This window comes from Brachypodium distachyon, chromosome 2, assembly GCF_000005505.3.
Source record: "Brachypodium distachyon strain Bd21 chromosome 2, Brachypodium_distachyon_v3.0, whole genome shotgun sequence".
In the NCBI taxonomy this organism is placed as follows: domain Eukaryota; kingdom Viridiplantae; phylum Streptophyta; class Magnoliopsida; order Poales; family Poaceae; genus Brachypodium; species Brachypodium distachyon.
In genome coordinates this window covers 56,404,353-56,416,068 of record NC_016132.3, presented here as the reverse complement: position 1 = coordinate 56,416,068, position 11,716 = coordinate 56,404,353, and the positions used below count along the sequence as shown (strand labels likewise).

At 47.8% G+C, this 11,716-nt stretch overlaps 2 protein-coding genes across 2 annotated transcripts; both read left to right on the top strand.

Moving 5' to 3' along the window:
• Positions 1-376: 376 nt before the first annotated feature.
• Positions 377-2,682, top strand: LOC100843641 (small ubiquitin-related modifier 1). The gene is made up of 3 exons (XM_003564883.3): positions 377-643; positions 2,147-2,296; positions 2,383-2,682. Exons 1-3 carry the CDS (start codon positions 557-559, stop codon positions 2,458-2,460), a joined length of 315 nt encoding a protein of 104 aa, XP_003564931.1. The 5' UTR covers positions 377-556; the 3' UTR covers positions 2,461-2,682.
• Positions 2,683-4,607: 1,925 nt separating this feature from the next.
• On the top strand, positions 4,608-8,079 carry LOC100843140 (protein XRI1). Its single transcript, XM_003564881.4, has 9 exons — positions 4,608-4,832; positions 5,810-5,865; positions 5,949-6,071; positions 6,576-6,664; positions 6,825-6,885; positions 6,966-7,071; positions 7,152-7,198; positions 7,302-7,382; positions 7,501-8,079. Exons 1-9 carry the CDS (start codon positions 4,801-4,803, stop codon positions 7,773-7,775), a joined length of 870 nt encoding a protein of 289 aa, XP_003564929.1. The 5' UTR covers positions 4,608-4,800; the 3' UTR covers positions 7,776-8,079.
• Positions 8,080-11,716: the final 3,637 nt, after the last annotated feature.

Genomic DNA, 11,716 nt, shown 5'->3' with positions numbered 1-11,716 from the left:
CTCTATAAAATCTTCAACGGACGCCCTTTTGATAGGAGGCTTTTGAATCTGTCGCGAAATCCATCATCAAATTTCGGAGGAACGTGTCAAATTTGGAGCGGGAAGCATATATCCTTTGCTTTTCTACAACGAGCAAGGAGAGAGGAAAAGGCATTTTTTTTATTTTGAGAACGGGAGAAAGGAAAAGGCGGAAAGCGGAAACGTGCGAACGGAAGTAGCGAAAAGGCAGGCGGGGTCGGGTGGGGCCCAGGAGGTCGGCCGTCCGTTTCCGCGTGAAAACCACGCACGGCCCACGAGGAGTCGGGAATCCGGAACCCGAACAGCCCGCAGCAGGGCCCGCCAATAGGACGCGCGGAACCACTTGGCCCGCAGCAGAGGGGATCGCGCCGCGGACTCCAGGCCCCGTTATCAAATCCAGTTCTGAGCAGCCGTCCTATAAGTTCCGCCGGGTCCGCCTCCTCCGGCGAGACATCCACAAACACCAGGGCTCACATCCTGCTTCGCGGCGGCAGATCAATCTGACACCAGGCGAGCTCGGCGAGGCGGACCGTCGGAGATGTCGGCTGCGGGAGGCGAGGAGGACAAGAAGCCGGCGGGAGGCGAGGGCGGCGGCGCCCACATCAACCTCAAGGTCAAGGGTCAGGTCAGCGCCCGCTCCTTCTTATCCCCCCCGCTACCCTCCTCAGATTGCGCTAGCCGTGATCGTCGCCGTGTGTAGGTTGAATCGCGTCGATTTTAGCCGGATCCCCATGCCCCGTCGGTGTCATGTCGTCTGTTCCTCTGTGCTAGGTTTCCTTTGCGGTTCGGTAGTTTGCGTCCGTGGTTTCGCCTCTGTGCTGCGTGATCTGTAGGTCTTAGATAGATGTACGCCCGCCAGATTTTAGATTGAACCGTGGGGAATAGGTATTCTTAAGATGCCCTCCCTCGATTGATCAATATACCCTAGGTTAGTCACTGGATGCTGAATATCTGGCAGAGCAGTACTAGACAATGGGAACAGTGGCGAGTTGAAACACTGTAATCCAACCATATGGCCGGTACTCTTATTCTTTGGGATTACTTGGCCGTATGATGTGCCTATTGTGCTGTGATTGGGTCTGTTCGACAGTGCTGCAACTGCAAGCAAACTTGCAGTCTTGGATTCTGGTCATAATCTGCATATACTGCTTGTAGTTGATGTGGTGTAGTCTGACCTTCGAAGTCCCAGTTCTTCAATTAATATTGTCAGCATATTGAAATTTGGTTGGTAAATATGAGGTTCATGTGTACTTCTCTGAATCCTACTTTGTACTTTGCCAGAATTTGTTGGAACTAGTCTTCGTTTATGTCTGTTTGGTGCTTATATGGTAGAACCAATTGCTGTACTGTCAGTCTTTTTTTGTAGAACTACACGTTGTTCCATGTTGTGGAGCATTTCTGAGTGAAATATAATTCCATCATCAATTCCCTTATATGATTGAACCCGCTAAAGGAGGCAAAGTTGTCACTTAAACAACTTTCACAATGCACACTGTTATCTTTCAGTAATAAAGAAAGAATTTGATAGGGCACTGGTCACTGTTTGTTTTGTGCCAACTGTGAACTTGTGAAGTACTGTATCTGCCAGGAAGGAATCCATTTTCAATACAATTAGCAAGGCAATAGTTTCATGAAAAAAAATCATGTTCTACTGACAGTATACACACGAGCTGTTGTCTGTTTGTAGACAGGAAATTTGTTAGGGGCTGGACTGCTAGAATGTATGCATGTTTGTACCTCGTAGTACTCCCTCCGTTCCTAAATTGTTGTCGAAATATTACATGTATCTAGACGCTTTTTAAGAATAGATACATCCATATTTAGGCAAATTTTAGTCAAGAATTTAGGATCAGAGGGAGTAGCATAGTTCAGAATGCCTTCTTCTGCTGTCGTGCTGTAGAAGCACATCGTAGTAGAAAAAAATAGTAGTCAGTTATATTCGAGGACTAGATTTTTCTGTCCATTTGGGCACTTCATGTATTTGCTCATCAATTATGTTAATAGATGAAATCGTTGAGCCATTGATGATACTTGGCATTGAACTGGGATATTTATCTATCTGAATACTTGTTTTTGGAATTCTAGTTCTCAGTGCCTAGTCTTATCTATCTGCACTCGTTTGTTGTAGGACGGCAATGAGGTGTTCTTCCGCATTAAGAGGTCTACCCAGCTGAAGAAGCTGATGAATGCCTACTGCGACCGCCAGTCTGTGGACATGACTGCCATTGCCTTCCTGTTTGATGGTCGCAGGCTCCGTGCAGAGCAGACTCCTGACGAGGTGCGTCTGGTTTTTCTTCTGTTAATTCATCAAAGGCAAACTCATATTACAAGTCACTGACCTTTCTTGTGTGGGAACTGTTTCAGCTCGAGATGGAAGATGGCGATGAGATCGACGCCATGCTTCACCAGACTGGAGGCTTCCTGCTGCCTCCGAATGCTTAGAAGCTGTTGCAGCTTAATTGTTTGCTGCCTAGAAAAGCCTTTTAATCTATCGTTGAGAGTACATGCAAGAAGTCTGAAAAGAACTTGTGAAGCTTTGGTTCTGTGCCATAGCTGAAGGTCATTAGGGGATCTTTGTTTAGTATGATTTGGGTACTTTGGCCTGTGTGGTGACTTGTTTATCCATCCCCTAATATAATCTATGCATCTATCCTCTTGGTACTCGCACTGTTCTGAAGGTTGTTTTAGTTCCTCGAAGCCTGATCTGCTTTGTTTGGTTTTTTGCTTTGCTGACCGTCCGTTCTGTCCCGTGTACGTTGTGCACACGGAGATGGAGGAGATTAGTTTTGGATTGCCGCTGCATCGATATTAGTGTGTTTTACTGTTGAGATTTCCTATGATAATAGCAGGTCAGTTGTCGTTAGACAGAACAAGCTATTGGAATATTTCCACCTTGTCGTCATGTCTGTTTTAGATCCCTGTTTTGCCGTAAATCTGTAGTCGTCAGAATCCCTTTGGTCTCAGTTGGCAGAGTGGTTCGTTTGGACAACGCCAAATTCTCGTTATCTGAGTTGCTGCGTCTCCCGGCTGGTACATTTGTCTAAATGTATCTATTTTTAAAAAAATTTACATACATGTAATATTTCGACAATAATTTAGAATCGGAGTAGTAAGTTTAACAGCCCTCCCTGTAGTTAAATTTTATAAGTACGAAGTGATTATGCTGCTTTTTCTTCACATGTAATTTAGCCTTTTCTAGTGCATTTTATATACGGACTAGTCTTAACACGGGCTGATCTGTCAATCTCGAGTGTGCTACCGCAGGACGGTGCGACGAACACGCCAGTCCAAAAAAACTTTAACCGCGTCGCACCGAAGCAGATCTGTACTTAGCGGGTAGATCAAGATCCAAATCTCACTCCCATTTTGTTGACTTCTCCATTTATTTTTCATCACGACCCAGAGACGACGACGAATCAGGCGCCACGTAAATATGGCACCCCCATCTCGTGCTAATCTTTAAAAATCCACTATTTTAACCCCCGTCTCGTCTGAGTCGTATAGAAAAACATATCTCCAATTCTCCATCGTTCGTCCGACCAATCAGGAGGCTGACATTCCCCCATTTTCTTTTCATTTCTGACCATAATGCCCCCATGTGCCTCCAGGAGTCCAGGGTGGATAGAGAAAGTACGAGATTTCGCATGACAAGCGGGCCCTCTTGCCTCGCCCCCACACGTCAGTGGGACCAGATTTTCAGTTGACAAGCGGGCCACATGTCAGTCTAGAAAGATAAAGTACGAGATTTTCGCTTGGGAGTTTTCAATTCGATCCAATCAAAATCAATGCCACGAGTCACATGAAGCAACACCCCCGTATTCATTTTGGACTCGCTCGATCTACTCCTCCCATGACCTTGATCCCGTCCCCCCCCCCCCCCCCCCCCCCGGTTAATAATGCATTCATTGCTGCTCATGTTTATTTCCTCTGCTCCTTGAATCACGTCCCCAGCAGATGAAGACGACGACACTGCAATCACGCAGAAAAAAGGAAACCATTAAGGTTAATCAATTATTTATTTATTTTAGAATGAAACCATTAATCAGTTCACGCGTCGCATTATCTTATCGGATTACTACTATCCAGCCACGTAAGAAAACATGCAAATCCGGGTTTTACATTAATTCGCACGAATTCTACTGCCGCCCAAAGAATTCCGATCCATGTACTGTTACTTTGCTTCCTTCTCGTAGAAGCCTCTTTGGACGAGCTTGGGGTTCGTTTTGTCTTTGCACCAGGTGGGTTGGTTGGTCTTCTTCCCCTTCCCTAATCCCTCGCTCACTCACTGCTGCCCGATTAGTTAACTAATGATGGGTCGCGGTCACCCAAGCTTGCCCAATTAGTCATAGGATAATCCTCGGTCGTCACTCTCACTCAACCTCCGGTGCTGTCTTCCTCGGGCTCCGCGCCCCCCCTTGCGCTGCAGCAGGAGCGAGCGAAGCAGAAGACGCAGCATCAGCAGCAGTAAATAAAAGCGCAAGCTTTGTCTGGTTTGGAGAGAGAGAGAAAGGGACAGCAGAAGGAGGAGAAGAGCGGTGCTGTGGAGGGGGTGAGAAGTGAGATTAAACTGCCCCCAAACGCCAGTGCGCCCCACTTCCCCTCCCCCCGCTTCTTCCTTCCACCCGCTCCCCACTTCGCCTTCCCCCGACTCCGGTTCCTTTCCTTTCCTTTCTTTCTTTCTCGGCCTTTTGTTTCGTCCCATGGAGGAGTAGCGGAGCGCATCTTGGATCCATCCAGTTCCCCCGTTCTGCGTTTCGCGGCCGTGCGGGTGTTGTGCGGGCGATGGATTTCGGCGGCGGCATTGACGACCAGAGGTGAGGGCGAAACCCCCTCCCGTCCCCCAACTCGGGTTTCTTTCTCATCTTCAACCGTCGTACGGCGAGGGGGTTTTCTGATGGCGCGAGATCGCGATTTGTTTTAATCGTCGCAGCTTTAGTTCCGTCCGTCCTTGTCGATTCACCCCCAATTTCGTTTCCTCCGTAGTACGGCGGATAGGTTCGGTTTTGGTGCGGTACTAGCAACTGCCACCGCCTTTTTTCTTCTTATTCTTCTTCTCCTGTTCTTTCCTCTTCTTCTTCTTCGTGATCCTTACTATGGCGTCGCCTCGCCGTACGGTGTTGGGATGAGGATTGGAAAGGACTTCCAATTCTGGGAGTAAAAGGTCATGGCTTCTTTTGGCGGAAGCTTTGCGGTTTTTGTTTCTCCTTTTGCTCCTTTTGTGGCGTACTGTGTGCCTCGGTTGGTTAAGGGGTTAGGTTGCCCGCGTTGGTGTTACCTTTCGCTGTTAAACCCTAGTTGCTGCCTTTGTTCGTGGCGTGCTCTGATTTCTCCTGCTGTTTGACTAGTCCGTGTTTGGCCATTTTGTTTGTTTGGTGAGGCTGCCTCACCTTTCTTAATCATCGAAGGTTTCTTTTTTGCTGTTAGTTGCCATTGCGCTGTTTAGACTGTTTTGCAAACTTTTGCCTGTCTACGGTGCCTGGGGTTATTGAACATTCTGGTATTCCGCACAAGATGAAAAACACTGAAATGTTACTAGAAATACCAAGATGAATTTTTTACCTTTTTTCTATAAACAAATATGAATTTTTTAAACCTTAGATACATCATTTTCGTTCAGGCGGAAATGCAATTTTACTGTTCAGGTTGCAGCTCTTGTTGTATGATATAAGCATGTGGGAAGATATATGCTCTGCATTTTCACTCTCACTCATTTTTGTGAAGTTAGCAACAAGACTTTTTTGCATGAATAATCATCCCTAACTTTGCTCTAAATTGTGGAACTTTCGTGCAGTGAGATGTGGGGATGGCAGAGTCAGGAGTTTGATCTTCAGAAAGATCTGTTGCCTGGTATGCAACATCCTTTTTCATCAGTCCTGTTCTAAAACTGCAAATACTAAAATGCTGAGCTTTTTTTACTTCTCCTTTCGCAGCTCCATCTAGCTCCTTGTGGGCTGAAGCAAACTCTGGTGTGGATGATGATTGGAGCATGTTCGATGAGCAAACTCCAATAAGACAGTGTACAGACATAGATTTTCAGTTCTGTGATATAGGAGGTAATGGATTTTTTTTCCAGTGTATATGCTGATTACCTTTCACCACCCACTAACAGAGGAGGATGCCTAGCATCTAGTGTCTGTCTGTAATATCCATATTCTGAATTGAACGGTCCGCATACAATCATTTCCTCCTTTCTTGATATGTTCTCTGTTTGTACCTGTGCCGTGTAGTACTGTAGTTGATTTATAACTTTCTGCTTCGTGATAGTTTTAGTAACTTATCTGTACAAGCATCTCTGGTTGCATTTTATTATACAAACATGATGGTTGATAATGCTGAGTGAAACCCATGTCTTGCCTAGTAATAATCTGGCTTCGTGCACGCATATAGGTTTGATTTGAATTGTGCAGGATGCACCTAAGGTCAGAACTATGAGTTTCACTTGTAATATCTGACGCCTCTTGCTGAAACAATTAAGATCCATTATATCATATCTCACCTTTTTGGTGCATACCCAAAAGACGCTTCCAGTTTAGTGACCTCATGTAGATGCAATGCAGATGTTATTACCAAGGATTTTGATGAAGGAAAAGAAACCTTACAAGCTAAAAGAAGACGCATGCTACAGTTCTGTCCAGAAAGTGTTCAGGTACATGCTCTAGATGGATTTTTAAGTCACCCGTCTAAAAAATGAAGGTTGTATGCATTAGTACTTTTTGCTTGTAAACTGTGTCTGAATAATGGTTAAATGCACTACCACAGTGTTTTAGTTCCATCAATATGTATATATGATGTTCCGTTATGTGTAGATGGAGTGCCCTTTGGCAGATGGTCTCTCGGAAAATCTGCAAGTGAATTTGGATTTCTCTAGTAGGTCTTCCATCATCTCTGCTAGTTGTTTGACCGAGTTGATTCATCTCCATTTATCCTAATTCTAGAGGTGATTCCAGGTGATGAGGTTTTGTTAAACTGTGAAGGGACAGACGAACTACCAGAACAATGGCTAGTTGATTTCTCTCAAGATAGTGACCCTCGTTGCCTGCCAGAAGAAGAAGCGTAAGTTTGTTTGATATCCACCTTGCGCAGTATTTCATTAAACTGATGTTTTTCTCATGGTTTGTGATCCTTTTAAACAGGAATAGTCCTACTAGTACTACTGCTCTGGTAAAAGCCAACATCTCTGGTTAGTATAGTACTATAGTGTTCCCAGGATACAAATTATTGGTCTTTATCGTCATTATGAAGCTACTGATGCTACCGACACTTGTTTTCTGTTTAATTTTCAGCTCTTAGGGATTCTTTAGCACAGGAGCAGTCTAACGGAATTGAGAAGAAACCTCTGCAAGGTCGATCTACACCTCTGAAAGGTTTGTCCGATTCTACTGGTAGTTTGGCCGAAGCACAATTGACTCGACTATTTTTCATGCATCGTTCTCTTTGCAGTCTTTGTGTTTTCTGCTCATGTATTTGCTCTCTTATCCACAGCTGGAAAAAACATCATCAGAGCAAGAAAGGTAAAAACATCTGTGGCTTACCCATTCGAGCTCATCAAGCCATGCGGTTTCCACGGCGGCATCACTCTGAGGGAGATAAACCAGAAAATTCACGCCCCGCCTCCGCACAAGATACGCCACAAGAGCGACGAGGGGCCAGCCTCGTACCAGGCCTCGGCCATCTCCGGGAAGCCTGTGGTTCACAAGACGAAGATCCACACTGAAGGGAGAAAGGGTACCATAACGATCACAAGGACAATGGGCTAGTTCCTCCTCTCGCCTCGCCGTGTGACCCTCCTGGCATACCACCCAGGGGTGTATGGGTTGATTTTCGTGGCGAAAACAGATGCTTGTTGTGCGCACTCGGGTTGTTAGTTAGTCCTTGCTGGAAGATTTAACCTCTGCTGGATTGTTGCTAGGGGTGGTAGTGTGTTTCTGTGTAGTAGGCAGCAGGAGTGCTTTTTTTTCCCTTTCTTTTTGGTTGACTAGGGGGAAAGTTGATGACATCTTGTTAGTATATGTATGGACATATTAGTTTGGTGAGATTATATTTTGTGACAACCCAGCTCCATCCATGGCTGCTTGGCTCCCTGTTGCTTTAGCCTGCCTCTGTTTAGTCCACATATCCGAAACTCTGAATCCAGGGGCTGCAAAATTCGTTCAGAAACACGCCGCGCGCAGCTGACGAACCAATCCTTGAGCATCATGTGCACAGAGGGCAAAACCATCCAGGGTTTCCCCCCGGATCTTGTGAATCCTGCACACAGTGGGAGAAGTTCAGAAGAAGAAGAATTAAGATGTCCTTGGCTCGTGATCCATGCATGCAAAAGAGACTGTTCCCGCACAAAGGGCCTTTAACCGCGCGCTGCCGATCGATCGATCCCTGTTGCCTGGCCATTTACTCCGTCCGGTAGATCCTTGTATAGCAAGTGGCCCTGTTTGGATTGCGAAACACACGGATCTCGCGGAAATTCTGTACTAGGGGTGTTTTGAAGGCAGGCTCCAAAAGCGATTTAACTCCCTGCCGCTGGGGACACGACGTACGCCGGGGTGCAGGACCACTCGATCCCGCGAGGCGCGAGACGGCAGGAGCAAGCGTAGGACGAAACACTGCTGCTGGATCGATATGGATGGATGTGTTTTTTTGTCCCGGGCCGTCGGGCGTGACCACTCAACTGGGGTCCGACCGTGACAGATAGATTCTGCGGCCCATTGGGCCGACGCCGTTTGGCAGGCGAAGCAAACGGGCTAATTTTGCTAAAAAAAAAAGCAAACGGGCTAATCGAAAACGAGAAAAGGACTCGGCTCTGCTTCTTCCTCCGATATCTCGCTCAGAAAAAAAATCTCCAGCCCTCAAAAAAAAATAAAAAAAAATCTCAAGTCCCTTTGGTTCCTGACTTCCTGTGAGCGAATGAATCGTATCTGGCCGGAAAAACACTTTACTCGGCAATAAAAATTGCCTCGCCTGACGCTAGAACTCTCGCTTCCGTTGCACGAGGGTAAACTTATCGTGGCGTTCAAAACCCCAGCTCAGCCGGGCCGGTATACACGTAGTAATAACACAAACAAATTATCAGACCCCACGAACGCCGTCACGTACACGAACACGAACGCGAGCGTAGGTGAAGGGCTGTAGTCTGTAGCAAAGCTAGCAAAACAAAAGGCGCCATTTACACAGGCTGGCCGTCCGCTCTGGCAGCTTGGGAGGGGAGGAAGGCGTTGCCCGATCCGGGAATTGTGTCTTGTTCTTCTTGAGGTGCCCGATTATTGCGCGCCTTAATCACGGGGAGAGCGGGGGACAGGCAAGGCATGCACGTCGCGTTCGTGTCGTACGTTCCCGACTGCGCCAGATGCTGCTCCTCCTGACCCCACGGCAATTAGCTTCAGGATTAGTAGCTACGTACGTGAGAAATGGACAGGACTAATTAAAGGAGAATATAATGCAGCTGGTGGTAGTATTCATTTGTTTGAGTGACGGTGCCATCTCACCCGATTTTTATTTTTATTTCCTGCTCATGTACTCTCTCTTCAGTCTCTCTGACATCTTTTTTTAAGGTTATATATATACTGTCTCTGACCTCTGTCTCTGTGTGTGTGCGCGCGCGTAGTTAAGTACGTAGACGATGCCAGAAAATGCCAACAAGCATACGCACCGTAGTGGTTATGTATATACAGTGAGTTAGCTGAGCGATTAATTAGCCTTCTTCATGGCACCGAATACGCGGCTACGTTTCGGTACACGGTACGGTACGGGGTGTACATACAATCAAATCAATGGCTTCGATCGAGTCTGTCGCGGCCTGACCCCGACACATTGCTACGGGCCAGGCGAAACACGAGACGAGAGGTTGGGTTCCACGAGTGAGTAGTACTGTTTCATCTGTCCTATATCAAGCGACTTAAATTTGTTAAAACCGAGCGAGAGGTGGATCTCCGTATGACACGAACTCTCACGCGCGTGCGCGACAGCTTAAAAAAAGAGACGAAGCCCCATCGCCGTCGCTTGCACGCATTCGTTACGTACGTGCCGTGCGTACTGTTCAAGGTACTGTACCTTTGACGATCTGGTCAGAGTAGAGTTCTACTCCACTCCGTAATAGGTACCGCAGGCCAGGAATCACGGTGAACCCCAAGCGGTAACGGCAAAGCAGAGTTTAAAAAGCCCGCGAGACACCCCAAGTCCAACCTCCTGTCGTTCCTTCCCAGTTGCACTTGATTCCCAGTTCCCCACTCGCGCGCACGCCACCTCTACGCTCTAGCTCCTCCTCAACCACCGCCCCCTATCACCTTCAGCTCACTGCTCACCAGCACTAGCACCAAGCAGTATGGATCGGCGGCGGGCGATGACGCTCTCGGAGCAGCTGTCCACGCCGGACCAGGCCATCGTCCGCGACATCCTCAAGCTCCCACACGACGACGACGACGACGATGGCGGTGATCAGCCAGCTGCAGGGCCGTCGTTCTCGGACGCCATCAGCCGTGGCATGATGATCAGCTGGAGGTCGCTCCGGCGCCGGAGCGCCTCATGGACGACGACCATGCCGCCGCCCGCCGCGGCCACCAACATCGGCAGCCGGCCCCGCAACGACCAGGAGGAATCAGGAGACAAGGACGGCGAGGCGGCGGCCGCGGTGTCGCTCATGGCGCTGCTGGACCAGGCGGACAGCCAGTGGGAAGACGACGACCAAGAAGAAGAAGAAGGCGCCGGCGCCAGAGACGATGATGACGAAGACGCCCGCGCCGACGCCGGAGACGAAGAAGACGAGGAGGAGGAAGAGGAGATGGTGGGGGCGTGCTGCTGCGTGTGCATGGTGCGGCACAAGGGCGCGGCGTTCGTCCCCTGCGGCCACACCTTCTGCCGCCTCTGCTCCCGCGACCTCCGGCTCGCCCGCGCCACCTGCCCGCTCTGCAACGCCTTCATCCACGACATCCTCCACATCTTCTAAACCAATCTTTCGTCCAAGGTTTAACTGGTTCTGAACCGGAGTACTCTGCCTTGCATTCTGCGATGTGGTCCATGGTTGTAACTTGTAACTTGTACATTTATTTTTTATCAGATCTGAGACAAAAATTATGGAACGGAGGAGTAACTTGTAATTATTCGGAGAGAAACCGTGTGATTGGTTGGTTGTAGTACTTGTTCCGGTGTACTTGTGTTACATGTTCAGAACTAACAGCGATCGGTGCAGATTTGGATCCTCTGACCCAGCTGTCCTGCGCTGGGTAGGAGGAACTGAATGCTCGTAATTCTTACTTTAATTCCTTAGACAGAAGACTTTCATACAGTAGGTTATCACGTTTGGTAGGTCGAACTGCAGCAATGCTATACATGGTCCTGTCAGTGTCAGTTGCGACGACAGTAGGCTGATGGTATGTAGTTTACTGCAACTACTTCTCACTTCTCAGTCAACGAGAGATAGAGATGGCCAAATGTATAGTACTGTACTTCTATATTGGAATTGCTAACAACTGCTTAGGTGTCTTTTTCGCTATCTTCCGCTGTGAATTTATTTTTACTGGACTGTTACTAGAAACTTATACGGATAATCGAGAATTTAAGTTCTGACGAGTGAGAGAGATTTTGTACTGAGAGTAGAAACAGTAACTGCAGCCCTAAAGGTTGCGCGGCGGCTGCTGTCTTCGGTCGGTGCAGGGACCCTAGGAGCCTTCTTGAATTATTCACGTTATTTCTTGAGTAACCGTGCATC

What these genes read in the sequence shown, in the direction of transcription:
- LOC100843641 (XM_003564883.3), top strand. Translation starts at nt 557, where the DNA reads ATGTCGGCTGCGGGAGGCGAGGAGGACAAGAAGCCGGCGGGAGGCGAG. An exon ending in ACCTCAAGGTCAAGGGTCAG is followed by an intron (nt 644 to 2,146) that starts GTCAGCGCCCGC and finishes CGTTTGTTGTAG; the next exon opens with GACGGCAATGAGGTGTTCTT. An exon ending in CAGAGCAGACTCCTGACGAG is followed by an intron (nt 2,297 to 2,382) that starts GTGCGTCTGGTT and finishes GAACTGTTTCAG; the next exon opens with CTCGAGATGGAAGATGGCGA.
- LOC100843140 (XM_003564881.4), top strand. Translation starts at nt 4,801, where the DNA reads ATGGATTTCGGCGGCGGCATTGACGACCAGAG. An exon ending in TCAGTTCTGTGATATAGGAG is followed by an intron (nt 6,072 to 6,575) that starts GTAATGGATTTT and finishes GATGCAATGCAG; the next exon opens with ATGTTATTACCAAGGATTTT. An exon ending in TCGATCTACACCTCTGAAAG is followed by an intron (nt 7,383 to 7,500) that starts GTTTGTCCGATT and finishes TCTTATCCACAG; the next exon opens with CTGGAAAAAACATCATCAGA.